The sequence below is a fragment of the Magnolia sinica genome, chromosome 8 (assembly GCF_029962835.1).
Source record: "Magnolia sinica isolate HGM2019 chromosome 8, MsV1, whole genome shotgun sequence".
NCBI lineage: Eukaryota > Viridiplantae > Streptophyta > Magnoliopsida > Magnoliales > Magnoliaceae > Magnolia > Magnolia sinica.
In genome coordinates, this window is record NC_080580.1 from 6,227,504 (window position 1) to 6,242,754 (window position 15,251).

Here is a 15,251-nt window from a genome sequence, read left to right on the forward strand (position 1 = left end):
ATGTGGACGTGGATGAAGTGAAAACACAAATATCAGCTTGATTCGAAACTTCTCCAGCTCCCAAGAAGTTTGTAATGGTGGACGTTTAATCCCTACTTTGTGGTTCACTTAAGCCTGGAACCTGCCTCATTTTTTGGATAGCATCTTAAAATTATCTGAGGAAAACGATGAACGGCATGGATAAAACACTTAAATCACAGTGGGCTCCACACAGCCTTGCCCGGACGGATTACTGTCCCGGCGGGGGTAGGACGCAATCCGCGTCCTATTAGGATACATTTGTGACCTTAGCGATTAGGTCGTGGTCTTTTAAATGATCCAGACCGTTTATATGAGAGGCCTCCAGTAGATGGAGTATGAACCAAGAAAAGAAAAAATCTACTATTGACCTGCGCAAGGATGCTGGGTGGGGCCCACCGATATGTTTTTGGGAAATCTAACCCGTTCATCCGTTTGGCGAGATCAATTTAGGACAAGAGAAAAGAGAAATGAGGTGGATAGAAAACTCAAGTGGGCCACACGAGAGGGAACAGTGGGGATTCAGTGAGAACTGTTGAAACATTCTTATGAACATAAAAGCTTTGTTTCAGGCTAAATTTTTTCTATTTTCACTTCATCCCAGTGGTAATGACCTTATAAACATCAAGGTGGAGCCCAGAAAGGTTTAACGGTATGTATTTCTATCCCCAATTTTCTCTCTCGTGTGGCCCACTTGAGTATTGGATCAACCTCATTTTTTGGTCATTTTTCCTATAATAATCTCTCCAAACGGATGAACGGGGTAGATGTTCCAGAAACATGGTGGTGGCCCCCACCTACATCCTTGTGCAGGAACTTCATGCGAAAGGGTTTGGCAGGAAATCCGCGTCCATTCTAGAAAGTCTCTTCTTTTATTAATTTAATATTACGATTATTTTCTTAATCTTGGGGTCAATGATCCGGCATCAACCGCTACTCCTGGGTCAGCATGTGCTGCATCAGGTGGGTCCCGCTTGGCACGTGTTGCTGAAAATGGGGCTCGGTGGGTCATCCGGTGTAAATTAATTTTCAACGGCCAATTTTATTACTTACATGTGGCCCACCTGATGACTGGAGCGCGTGTTTTCGTACCCTTGTGTATACCAAGATGGCTCGCCGAGATGCACTGTTTTCATACCTCAGGCATTAGATCCACCCCATCCATTAGATATGCCCTTCCATGTCAGCGCATGAGGAAAAAAATCAGTCTGATAGGAAGATTAGGTGAGCCAAACCACCGGGAACAGTTGTGAGGGGACACCTAATCAATAAAATCACCAAAGTTAATTTTTCAGAGCCCACTATGTTGTGTATATACCATCTAATCCTTCATTAGATGCGCCCTGAATATGGTGGACATTTCAAAACTCAGGTGGGCCACACGAGGGAAATATAGATGCTTTGGGCATGACTTTTTCACCATTCCCTTTGTATTTGAGCTCTCAGATGAATTTGATGTGGCAAATAGGATAGACGGAACAGATGGCAAATGAGGCAGCTAATATCACGGTGCAGTCTAACAGAGGTAATCTCAACCGTCTAGTGTTGAGTCTATCCGATCAGGACCAGATAAAAATATTCTGTATCTACCATGCACGAAAATAACAGGAAATTTCGGTTTTCCTTCTGTTTTCGTCATCTGTGATTATTTATTCATGGAAACGCGGTAGGAAAGTAGGTTGGGTAAGGTTAGGATAATACGGCATCGTGTCATTGTTGAAATTTGTGGGTTTTCGAAAATATTTAAAATTTCAAATTTTCAGAATTTTGCCACCTAAACAGTTTTTTGGAATTTTAAATTAAAAAGTGCAGTATGTGCTTTTAGTCCCACATCGAAAATGGTAGAAAAGTTTTTGGGGTTTATATGTGGATTTGTGGGTAGTATTCTTACTTGTATGTTTTGGAGATGGAGATGCACGGGTTGCGTGTGTTTCAATGCGCTCGGGATCGAGCGTGGCCAGTGTGGCTGTAGTGGCGGTAGGCTTCGCACGTGCGCAGTACGATAGGTCTGGTAAGAGCCTAGGTGCAGTGGGTCTGAATTAAGTCGGGGCTTTATAGGAGACTGAGAACGGTCGGATCATAAATCCAGAATGTTCAGTAGTTTCTGAAAACAATTAGCTGCCTTAAAAGCCATAACGATCTGAAAACGGACAGGCCGTGATGATCTAATGATCAGATCTTGTGATTCGACGATCAGAAACAACTGGAATTAATGGTCAATGGTCTGAACCAATAATAGCCATCTAGCAACGGTCCACTACTTAGTGTCTATATAAACTAGACCATTCCGATCTAAAATCAATCATCTCAACCTCATCTTTCCCATCAGATACTCCAGATCTTCTTTTTAGAATACTGTGAACATTTTCAGTGTTTAATTCTGCCAGAACAGATCTACTGCGTTAAACTGTTCCATAGTGGACCCATCGTGATTGTTGCACACTGGATTCAGATAGGCTTGTCTTATCTTGAAAACAATTCGCCTGTAACCCATCAACAATTAATAAGGGGACGAATCACACGTTAAAGACAACGTATCATTTTATATGATTCAGCCTAATGAAACGAATTTCATATATTATTTTTTTTTCTATTTTCAGTATATTCAACGTATTATTTTCTAACAGCCATACCGTGATGTGGCATTATTTCATTGGTCGGCTAGATACAGCCAATTTATACTTGACCTAACAAACTTTTAAAAGTTGGTGGGCCCATTACTGACAACGGTCATGCAAGCCAATGAAATGCGCCATATCACAACTTGACGAACTTGGGTATTACCTCAGCTTCGCTAAATCCACTCCGTTGGAAATATGCTTACGCATGGGTGTTATGATGCTAAATCTTAAGTTGCTCCTGTCACGAGGCACACACTCTGCCATGGCGTCATGGCGATTGACATGTTTTGGACCATTCATCTGGTGGACTCCACTATGTTGATTCCTTAGCCTAAAAGTTGCACTGAGCAGATGATCTTAATTGTCAGGGCGTTTGATGTAGAGTGGGTCGCAGATAATTTCATGGCTAAGATGGAACATCAAAGACAGAAGTGATTCAGACCATCAGAGCCTAAAACAAGCATATCTCATAAAATGAGAGGCTAAGATCTTCCGAATGAAGGGCTGGGATGGCATGGATAACCCTCACACGGATTGTCAGCTTGGCAATCAGAATCAGTTTCGGAAACATTACTTATAGGCAACTCCTTTTGTAGCTGAGTGTGTGAACACTGGAGAACACCGACACATGAAGAGTTATTTTTTTCATCAAATCCCTCGTCCACACACAATGGACGGTTCAGATCATCAATTATCCTAAATATGGTGGCCCATAGATGGATTGAACGGCTCAGCTATATTTCAAACGCCGTTGCACGGAGAGAGATAGATCTCTCTCTTTCAAATTGCATCGGTCAATGCCGGGTTTGACCCAAATTCTAGCCCGGTGCATCGCATGTGCACACTCACAATTCAAAAGTAGTGTCCACATGCTTTGTAGAATCCACTCCGACCACTCGATTCTAAAAGTCCAACTAGAACATTTATCCAAAGATAAGACAGATCTTCAGAGCTTAGGTGGGCCATACCAACGAATACTGTCTATTTATTTAAAATTTTAAAACTAACACCCCGGATTAAAATATGGGGTGTTACATCCCTGTAACAATACCCAGATCAAAAGTCATGGTCAATTTACGGTCCACCTTTTTTTGGCCCAACCATACTAAGAACGTATACATAACACGATTTGAACTAGGTAATTATTCAACATATCATATATGATTTAGGGATAAACGGTGTTCGACCTGATCCCTGCGTCAATGCGTCAATGTTGGTATGCAGTTAATAATTCAAGAATTTAGAAGAAAAAAAAAACAAAAAAACAAAAACGAGCCAATGAAATGCTGCGTCACAACTTGACCGAACATGGTATTACCTCAGCCTCACCAAATCCGCTTCCAATATAAGGTTGAAATATGCTTACGTATGTGCTATGATGCTAAACCTTGCAGTTGCTTCTGTCATGAGACACGCACTCCGCCATGGCGTCATGGCGTTCGACATGTTTTGGACCATTCATCTAGTGGACCCCACTATAGAGATTCCTCAGCTTAGAAGTTGCAATATTGACCTGATCACCCAAATTGTATAATGAATAACTCAGGAAAGAAAAACCAAATGAGCAAAGGATTGTCGACTCATCCAAGACTCGGACACATTTGGGATTGGTGTGTGTGGGACCCAATTCACCCTGACTTGGACGAGTTAAGCCTTTTTAACCCCAGCCCACGTGATTTTGACCCAAAAACCCATCGAAATGAGTCGGCACGCATATCTTCCACCAGCCAATAATAGTGGATGGCTACACTTACAGAGTCTGTTTGGACATGTTATCTTGCATAAGTGAGATTTAATTACGATTTCATTTTTGGTGGGCCACATGTCCTCCAAATCTGATTCAAATGAAACCTTAATATGCACTTCAAAATGCTAATTTGAAATTTAAAAATATTGAAATGTGAATTGCCTTTAAATTGTGGTAGATAAAAAACTTGCACTCAAAAGTTTACTTTTGCTCTTACGTATCTTACAGTTTCTAAAATGGCGGTGACCTATTACAGGGCTTAAATGTCAGTGTAACCCGATCGTCCATATCCAGTGCTGTCAATGGGCAGGGCTTGAGTAGGTCTCGGCCCGGATTTTGAATTGTTTCAAGCTAGGCTGGCTGTCAAGCTGCATATTTAAAATTCTGATTTTTCGAGTCCAAGTCCAACCCATTGACACTGCTGCCCATACCGTGGGCCTTGTTGTGGATAGAGCGTATTCTCAAAATCACACTTGTTATAAGGTAAAAATCGAGCTGACAAGATGTATGAGACACGTGGCAAAAAGACCATTAGGGCAAGCTATCCGAACTAATGAAGTGCTTACAGCGAAGGAATATAAGCCGAGCAAGGAAATTTAATAACTGAGCTGAATCAGTCAACCCTGATTCGAGATAAGGCTCATCAACAAACCACAACCCCAAACGCCGATCTCAACCTCGTATTATGACTTCAACCTCAGATACCGACCTTGACTCGGATGCCGAGCTTGAACTCAGAATAAAAACATCTAGAGAGAATCTAACACTATATATGAGCAAGACTGCCCAGCAAGATCTTAGTGGAAAATCATATCAATTAGGCATAATCAGAAGAATACTTGGGAACATATTCTAATTCCAATGTGAGCCCTTCCAGCGTATCTTATAAATCTATTCGGATAAACAAGTTACCTAACAACACCTATAAATACATTATCGCGCTCAAAGGGAAGGTACACACAATCATCCTGATTCTCAGTACACCTACTTTGAGTCCTTTTACCTGACTTAGGCATTAAAGGGTCCCAACCACAACTGACACCCCAAATGCCATATTATTCTCCATTAAAGTGTAAGTACCCAACAGTTCACAGGAGGTTGAACGGGATCAACCAAAATTTATCGATAACAAGACTGAATTAAGCAATTTAGACAATCAATTATTTTCTTTTCAATGTCCATTTATTGGCCCCCAATTCGAAAGTTAGGATCTTTCATAAAGTATTACTTTTCAGATATGCTCTGTCGAGAGTGAGGCCTGCATTTCGAACAGACTGGATCAATGTAGGGCCAATAAAGTGACACGTGGCAACAACGGCAATATGTGGACACACAAATAGATGCATTACAATGACAAGATGTAGTCTTTCAAACTATTCAACGACTCATAGGAAGAACCTCCTTTCCTTAGGCAACGGTCAGCATTTTCCTTCAGATCCTTGATCCTGGCCCTCATCTCCTGCCCGTCATTCCTCACCATTACTGTTTTGATGGCCTGCTCAATCTCACGTCTTTCGAACCCATTCTCAAGTTCCATTCCCACCCTCCAAACATGATCCACATACCTAGCATTGACCCTTTGATCACCAAACCAAGGGGAACAAAGCATTGGGACCCCTTCACATATACTTTCCAACGTAGAATTCCAACCACTATGTGTCCAAAACCCTCCCACTGCAGGGTGGGCCAGAACTTCTTGTTGTGGGGCCCACTTTACGATCAAACCCCTCCCCTTTGTCTTCTCTTTGAACCCTTCGGGCAATTCGACCCAATCTGAACCGTGGACCGAACCGGGACGCACTACCCACAAGAAAGGCTGATCGCTATTGGCCAATCCCCAAGCGGTCTCGACTAGCGCAGACTCCTCCATTGCAACTAAGCTCCCAAAGCTCACATAGAGGACGGACCCATGCGCCTGTTTGTTCAGCCATGCAATGCAACTGTGGTCTTGTGGTAGCAGGCTACTGGAAGAGCTTGACGCATGCTTATGGAGCGGGCCCACCGGGAAGTTTGGGATCGGGAAATCTTGTTGAATTTTCGTCAGTGTCGTTCGTTCGAGGTAATCGAACGCATTCCATATGACTGCTGAGGCTGCCCTTACTCCATCAACCATGTGGGTCACTAAATGGTACAATGTGTCGGGGTCGCATGTGGCTAAACCATTGCTCGGAAGGTCCTTGAATCGGAGGGGCGGGAGCTCTGGCACAGGCGCCTTCAATTGATGATCTGGTACCACAAATCAAATTAATTGGTTTGAACTTTGAGGAGGGGGAAAGTATAGAGATCGAAATAAGATAATTGAGTTCTTAGTAAAGGAAAGACCACATGAACACAATCTCAAACACGGCAGTCATCTTAGGGGTGCCACTGGGCTGGATGAGGCCCACAGGCTGACTGGACTAACCACAGGGTCTAGTCGAGTCTTTAAGTCTCCCGACCCATCTAAACATCCAGTAGAGTGGAGTTTTTGAACCATAGCTTTATCACTTGACTCAACCTGGTCCAAAACCCAGGTGATCATAGCACTCCATGTATGTCTATTTGTGCATTTTTTGTCATGCCAAGTTGGGTTGAGCCTGACCTGATTACAATTTAATAGTTGGCTGGTTTGGGTTGGGCTTTTCAAATTAACTTGTTCAAGTTGGGCTGATGGGATTTCATTAAACTTGCACAGCAAAATTTGATTTTCTCCAAATTCAAAAATGAAAAATCTAATTCTAAGATCTTCAAAACACAATCATGTATAATTTCTCAAATCTAATAACTAGAGAAAGTTAGATCCAAACTAAATTTGACGATATGTGATGTAATGCCAATGATGTTTCTCCAAACTAAGTCTCTCATTGACCTGTTGTGATACCGGAGAGATCTATATACCCTAAGAATTTTTCTATGATAGCTATTAAGGAATCCCACAACCACCCATAAGGATAGACTACACGGAGAAGAAGAAGAGGATGAAAAACTTTTAAAAGAGAGCATGAGCTCATTTGCCATGCTAGCATTGTTAACGCCTAAAAAAGACGAGAGCTAGCGCATGTGTGTCAACAGCCGCGCGATTAACAAGATTACCATCAAATATCGGTTCCTAATACTATGATTGAACGATATGCTAGATATGTTAGAAGGTACCAATGCGTTCTCTAAATTAGATCTGAGAAACGGGTACCATCAGATTCGCATCCAGCCTGGTGATGAGTGGAAAATGGCGTTCAAGACCAAGAAATGGTTGTATGAGTGGTTGATAATGCTCTTCGCTTTATCGAACGCATCAAGTACTTTTATGCGTCTAATAAATCAAGTGTTGAAGTTGTTCATTGGCTGTTTTGTAGTAGCATATTTTGATGACATCCTGATATATAGTTTAGATGAGATGGAGGACATGGAACATCTTAGGCAGGTGCTACAGGTCCTATAAGTTAATAAATTGTACCTCAACTTGAAGAAGTGCATGCAGTTTTTTAACAGACAGCTAGTTGTTCTTAGAATTTGTCGTGACATCCACGGGCATCCATGTGGATGATGAAAAGGTGTGAGCCATTAAGGAATGGCCGATCCTGATGAACATTCATGAAGTGAGGAGTTTTCATGGATTGGCGACCTTCTATCGTCGATTGGCATGGAATTTCAGTACGATGGTCGCACCTATTACAGATTACATGAAAAATTGTCTATTTTAGTAGACCAATGAGGCTAATAAGAGCTTTGTTAAAATCAAGTATCAATTGTCTACAACATCGGTCTTGGTTCTTTTCAGTTTCAACAAGCTATTTGAGGTTGAGTGTGATGCCTTATACGTCGGAATTGGATGAGTCTTATCACAGGAAGGCAATTCGGTAGCCTCCTACAGTGAGTAGCTCAACGAAGTCCAAAAGAAGTGGTCGGCATATAAGCTTGAGTTATATGTGGTTGTTCAAGCATTGCGACATTAGCGGCATTATCTGATTCAAAAAGAGTTTGTTCTTTACAATGATCATAAGCCTTAAAATTTATTAATAGTCAGGTTAACATGAATCGTGTGCATGCTAGATTATAACACCATGTCCAATCAGGACAGTGTCCTAAGGCGTCCACGTGTGAATTGTCGTAGGATCGCACGATTCGATTGCACGTGCGGGGCTCACCACTAATAAATTAAAACGGATTAAGCCACTAATGTGATCGAGTCTGAATATTTTCAGGTCGAACGCAGGCCGTAGAGTCGGTTTGCCCATTTGTACTTAGCGACTGTCTGTATGGGCCATGCAACGCCCAAGGAGGGGCAGAAAAATTCAAAATTATGGGAAGCCATGGGCCTCATTGGGCTTGTGATCCATCGCAGGCAATGGACTCAAACACCTCCTGGAAATGGATGATTTGCGCCGTCTAGTCGGCACTTGTAAAATGCAACTCTCCCTAACATTGGCAAAAAATCTAAAATTTTAAAACAAATGGCCTTGTTACTTAGGACAATAAATTTGGACATTTTAGCCATCGGATTTCACTCAAACTTGCACCATAGGTTGAAGATATTTCCTGCACTCGTCCACCAAATTTGATCCTTGATCAAAGGACAGTGACCGTTGATTGCAAATCGGACCCTTGCAATCAATCCCCGCATCCGTTTGCTACTAAACCTTGGACATCCCCTCATCAGACAATGAGGCACCCATCCCATAACTCAAATGAGCCAGGGAGGCCACTAGGGCATCCCCGAGACCCGTAAGTGTGCCCCAAAGGGGTCACTTAAGGAAGTAAATGTCACCCAGGGCCAATTGAGCAAAAGTCCAGCCTATAAAACCCTTTAAACCTCTTTCTCCCTCACTCCCACAACAATTTCCAGCAGCAGAGAGAGAGAGGAGAGAATGTGTGTGTGAGAGAGAGAAAAGAGGGTTGTGAGAGAGAGGGGAGCTAGGAATTTGAAAATTCCACTCTCCTACCACCAACATTCGCCAGAAATCGCGGCCCTACGGCCGTAGAGGCGAAGTGTAGCTGATGAAAAGGTAACCACACTATCTCTCCCCAAAGTTTCCTTAGTATGGGCCTCTTGCATGTGTCCTAACATGCAATTCCTCTGGCACAGGGATCTGACACGTCAATTTATGGACCTGACGATGTTAGAGCGACTCCAAGAACCTCTAATTGACAATAAGTACAGACTATTACCTATAGGTGGCCTATTATCATGCCTAAAGCGAATCCTAGTGATTGTGTTTGGAAATTGTGCTTTGTATGTTGCTCTCATGGTGTGAAATTTCTGAATTAGAATTTATGCATGTAATTTTCCTAAATTGGGAAAGAGATTCTGATTTTCACTTCCTTAATGCATGTATTGTTTGAATTGTTTGGCAATTATGAAATTGCATGTATATTATCCCCAATGTTACTGATTTCACAAGTCGAATTCGATTGCATTCCCATGTATGTGTAGATTAGGTAAAATTGTTAGTTGTATTGTTAATTTGTTAACCATTATGGAATTCCTAGTTAGGTTGTCCCTAAATTTTACTAAGTTAGCAAGATGAAATCATGCACATGTCTCTCACATGTATGGAGTGGGTGAATTAACCGCCCGCATTTTTCCATGTAGGCTCAATTCTTCCTGTAGTTGGCTATAGTGCTCATTCCCATTTTATGTTCTCTTGAAACCTAGACCCATGTGCACGTCTAATTAGGAATACCCTGAATTATACCAAACGATAGCTTGTGTACTGATAGTGAATGCGGATTATTATTATACATGCCTGATTTCCCTCACAACTACAAGTAGATTGACTTATACTTATTTATATTGCATTTATACACTGCGCCCTCTCGGGATCGGCCAACAATTCGGAACTTTCTTGGGCAGCCCGTCATTTAGGCCCGCCCATAGGTAAATTTGGCCCGACTAGTTAAATTACAAGTTGTCGGCTGTAGTTGGACTACACGAGACGTCGCTCTCAAGCCATATAGCCCGTGGTTCATCTTGTGGGGACAAATTGACCCACTGGTTGGCCATCCTTGTACGTTAACCATATTTATACACGTCTGCTTAAACTTGAGGCACCTTGTGTCAATTTGCGTCCACTGACAAACCATTAGTTGCGGCTCATAAGACTTATGTGCTGGGCATGGTGGTATAGGAAACCGTGTCCGAGTTGTCAGCTTACACTGGGGTGACGAGCCTCCCTATAATGACCAGTGAGCAATTAAGTCTCATGAGCCGGTCATGGTGGTATAGAACACTATGCCTGAGCTGTCGGCCTACATTGGGGTGATAAGCCTCCTCGTAGTGACTACAAGTAAAGACTTTTTTGTCTTAACCACCTTCATATGATTCTAATGTTGGGAATGACGAACACATACAGGTCAAGGATCACGAGAGCCATACGGCCACGGTTGACAGAGTCGCACAATCAGGTTAGAACATTGATCTGTCAAGGTGTCTCGGTTTCTCCAAATTGCTGGATGAATGGACATAATTAATCAACTTGGATAACATTTTACATTACATTACATTATTTAATTTTGGCAATTCGGCAGTCGAGGTTGCACTGAGGGAGTGTTGGTCATTTGTGATCGTTAGATGTTGTCGCTTGAGTGAGTGTTGTTGGAAAGGGCATGTATCATGTCATTAAACCATGTATTTACATTAACAAGAGTGTTGGTCATTTGCGATCGTTAGATGTATGCCTTTCACTAAATTTATTCATGCGTATGATAACATGTGTAACTTATTGTTAATGGTACCACTGAGTTAGCTACTCACTCCCACTCTGAGATGGTATTTTAAAACACTAACCATAACCTGTCATAGATGCAGGGATTATGGAGCTGGATGAGCTTGATGGTGCTAGCGTGGATGATGAGGAGTTGTCATAATACCAGACCTTCGGTGGTTCCTTTTAGTTTGTTGTAGGGATGATCGCAGGGTATGGGCCAGGGCCCTAGTCATTTTGGGATATTGTATGGATGAGACTAGTTCCTCTTGTCCTTATTTTACTTGCGTTTTAGATTTGGATATTCTATATACATTCAGTTGCACTTATCACTAATCTATGATTGATTTATGCTTCATGATCTACTAAACTCCCCATTGCTTAAGAAATAAATAAAATGCATTAAAAATCTGAAGCCCATCAGGGCACACGTGACACCCGGGAATTCGGGAGCCGAGTTCCTACTCGGCCCCTAAAATTCGGGGAGTTACATAGATGGATTGTGTTTTGTAGGAATTCACATTCGTTCTGAAGCATAAGTCAGGGTAACGAAACAAGGTGGTTGATGCACTTAAACGTTGTGCATCATTACCTGTTACAATGAGTAATGAGGGGTCATCTTCGACTGTCTCTAGGAGTTATATACCAAGGACGATAACTTCAAGGATGCATGGATAAGGTACCAAGAGGGTCATCCCAGTTACCTACATATGTAAGACGGTCTCTTCTTCAAAGGGAATGAACTGTGCATCCCCCCAAGTTCTCTGAGAGAGCATATTATTTAAGATTATATGAAGATGGCCTTGGTGAACATCTTGGTTCAGACAAGATGTTAACTCTTGTTGAAGAGAGATATTACCGGCTGCAATTAGCACGTGACATGGGTAAAGCAGTGCAACACTGTCATGTTTATCAGACCTCCAAGGGGCAGTCTCATAATACGGGCCTTTACTCCCCGTTACTTGTGTCTGATGGCCTTTGGGATGACTTATTTATAGACTTCGTACTTGGTCTCCCAAGAACACAATGTGACATGGATTCAGTGTTTGTGATAGTAGATTGTTTTTCAAAGATGGTTCACTTTATCCCATGTGAGAAAACCATCAATGCAACACGTGATAAATCTATTCTTCAAATAGGTCGTGCGGCTATACGGGGTTCTCAAAACTATTACTTCTGACCATGACATGAAGTTCATTAGCCACTTCTATCGGACTTTGTGGAATCAATTTAATACACAACTTCAATTTAGCTGTGCTTATGCCACTCACAGACCGATGGGTAGACTAAAATTGTGAATCGTACGTTGGGAAACCTCATTCGGTCTATTTCAGATAACAAGCCGAAGCAATAGGATTTAGCCTTGTCTCAAGTGGAGTTTGCATTCAACAACATGGTGAACTGCTCGACAGGGAAGTTCCCGTTCTAGATTGTTATAGCTGAGTGCCCCGTCACACATTTGACTTGGTCCCTTTGCCCAAACTTTCATATATGAGCATTACATCAGAACACATGACGGACCAAATTGTGGGCATTTATGATATGCAAGCCAAGTTGCATGCCTCGAATGACAAGTAGAATGAGCAAGCCGACAAGCATTGATGACAAAAGGTATTCGAGGTGGGCAACCATGTTATGTCCATCTATGCAATGAGAGATTTCCAACCGAGATCTACAACAAATTGAGGAATAAGAAGATTAGACCAGTATCGATCCTCTAAAAGATCAATGAAAATGCTTACGTTGTTGATCTTTTGGATGATATGGAGATCTCACGTACTTTCAACGTCGTAGATTTGACCGAGTATCATGAACCGAAGCAGGACGAGAACTCAATGATGAGTTCTTTTGAAGTGGAGGGGACTGATATAGAGCGGATTGCAGACGCTTTCACGGCCAAGATGGACCAAAGAAGGCCCACTCAGAGGCGGAAGTAATCAGGACTATCATAACCTTAAAACAGTCATATCTCGCAAACTAGAATGAGTTTTTTGACGTACTATATATGATTTTGGGGTAGGAGAAGCTACTTTAGCCAACCAACCTTGCTATGCTGGGTTGCTCATTCCGGATTTGCAATATTCCATCATATCGATGGTTGAAATCCATTTTATATTTGTTTTTACTATAAATAACAAGTTTAATTCAATCATAGCTTTTGATCCTTTGAGTTTTTGGAGTCGTGCCCAATATGAAAAAGCCTTACAAAAATTAGTAGAATAACGTCGTTTGGCTAAATTGGACACTTACTATTTTTGGCCGAAAACCAATAAATCTAAGTAGGAATCATGACCATCTATAAATAGTAGTAAGTCACATTTTTAGGGAGTTCGAGGTTAAAACTCAGTCCTAGTTTGAGTTAACTACTTAAAGGATTATAATTTTATTTTTTTATCATCAATCATTCTTCTCTCATGAATTCAAGGAATCTATGTGAAGAGTACAGAGAAGATTCGGAGTAGTTATCCTCAAGGAAGACGGTGATCAACCTCATCATGTCCTTCCCTGCATCACCCATCCACCAGAGCCCACTGAGCCCGGCACATTTGCTTATACGCTTCATGTTTCTAGCCCAGACCTGACCCTAAATGGGCAGCCTGAACCTCAAGAAAGTGGGTGGGGAAAATTGACCGACTGGCTAACCTGAGCCTGACCATTCGCTTAAACAGGTCACATTTTTAGCTAGCCCAGCCGTGACCCGCTACCCATTTGCTTAATGCAGTTTAATTCTGGGGATTACATCTCTACTTCTATCTATAAGCTCCTAATGAGCGGCTTGGATTGATAGGGTTGGGCTCGAGCCCGCCACAGTTTCTTGCTCACAACGCTGGCCCAGACCCATCTAAGAAGTGGCTGAGGTAAGTTGGCCCACCACCAGCTCTAACAGTCAGGATTTTCATACATACCTTGTACAGAAAGGCAACCCTTTTGCTTGAGAAGAGGGAAGGCAGTGAACGCAGCAAAAGAGATGGCACTGCTGGTCCGTATCACAACCCGTGGGATGTTGAGGATGCTCGCAACATCTTGTGTGAAGTGCATCATCGCATCGGAGATGATGCATTTGATCGGGCCGTATGGATTCTCCAATACGAGCCGGCGGAGCAGTTCTTCGGACGGAGCCTTGTACGCAACGTTAAGGGCCGCTACGAGCATTATGATGTCCATGGCAGCCGCTCGATCGTCGGATAAGCCGTCTGGTATGGGCTCAAAATTGAAGTTGGGGTGGTTGGATGGGTTGGGAGAATTGAATTGTGTGTGAACTATGGTGATTAAGAATCCTTTGGAGTGTAGGAGCGTGGCCAGTTGAAGCATGGGATTGAGGTGGCCTTGTAATGGGAGTGGGATGAGCACAAGATGTGGGCCTTGGTATTTCTGGTCTTGCATTTCTTCCACTTCTGTCATTGGATTTGGGTTGTTTTGGTGTTGGTATGGAAATAAGTCATGACGCAGCTTATACGGCTTATATCAATGACTAGGGATCTACCTCCATTTGGATAACTAGAATACATCCACATGCATCACAATAGATTACATATGGGACCTTGGTCATCAGGTAGTGATCCTTTTCAATGATCCAAACCGTTTATATGATAGGCCTCAAAGTAGATGGAGGATAAACCAGAAAAAAAAAATAAAAAATAAAAAATCAAGATTGAAGTAAATCCAACCTTTGATTATTCAAATGTTTAGGAAACCGTCCATAGAGAATATTTTAACGATCAAAGTATTGAAGTTTTCCTCAATATAAGAGCTCTTCTGTTTGGATGCCGGCCCCCATCTCGCGTAGCATCGGAATCCTACGCGAGATCTGTGTTACTCATCAGGTGGGCCCCGCTTGGCACGTGTTGTTTCCTGATAATGGGGCTCGGCGGGTCAACCCGTGTAATTTTTCAACAGCCAATTTTATTCCTTACGTGGGCCCATCTGATTACTGGAGCGCGTGTTTTCGCGCCTCGGTGCATACCAAGTGGGCTCGCCGAGATGAACTCACTGGCTCACATTCATGTGTGGCACGCAAGTACGTTTGGGAAGAATGACTGTGATCGCTGCTAGGGGAGTAGCTTCTCTTTTTGTATTTTTGGGCGTAAACGTAAGATATTTTTATGAGAAATTTATACATTACTGCCTCATTAGTCAGTATTTACATCCCGGTACCTTTGTCAAAATGTTTATCAATAAGCTACC

The 15,251-nt window shown here is 42.3% G+C and overlaps 1 protein-coding gene across 1 annotated transcript; it reads right to left on the minus strand.

The window, feature by feature from the left end:
* Positions 1 to 5,473: 5,473 nt before the first annotated feature.
* On the minus strand, positions 5,474 to 14,779 carry LOC131252718 (UDP-glycosyltransferase 76B1-like). Its single transcript, XM_058253390.1, has 2 exons — positions 13,973 to 14,779; positions 5,474 to 6,612 (listed from the first exon to the last, which is right to left on the minus strand). The coding sequence occupies exons 1-2, from the start codon at positions 14,466 to 14,468 to the stop codon at positions 5,732 to 5,734; spliced, it is 1,377 nt and encodes a 458-aa protein (XP_058109373.1). The 5' UTR covers positions 14,469 to 14,779; the 3' UTR covers positions 5,474 to 5,731.
* Between the last annotated feature and the right edge of the window lie 472 nt (positions 14,780 to 15,251).

Excerpts from the sequence above, each read along its gene's own strand:
- LOC131252718 (XM_058253390.1), bottom strand. The coding sequence starts at position 14,468 with ATGACAGAAGTGGAAGAAATGCAAGACCAGAAATACCAAGGCCCACAT. Across the intron at positions 6,613-13,972 it reads GGGTTGCCTTTCTGTACAAG|ATCATCAATTGAAGGCGCCT; the intron begins GTATGTATGAAA and ends TTGTGGTACCAG.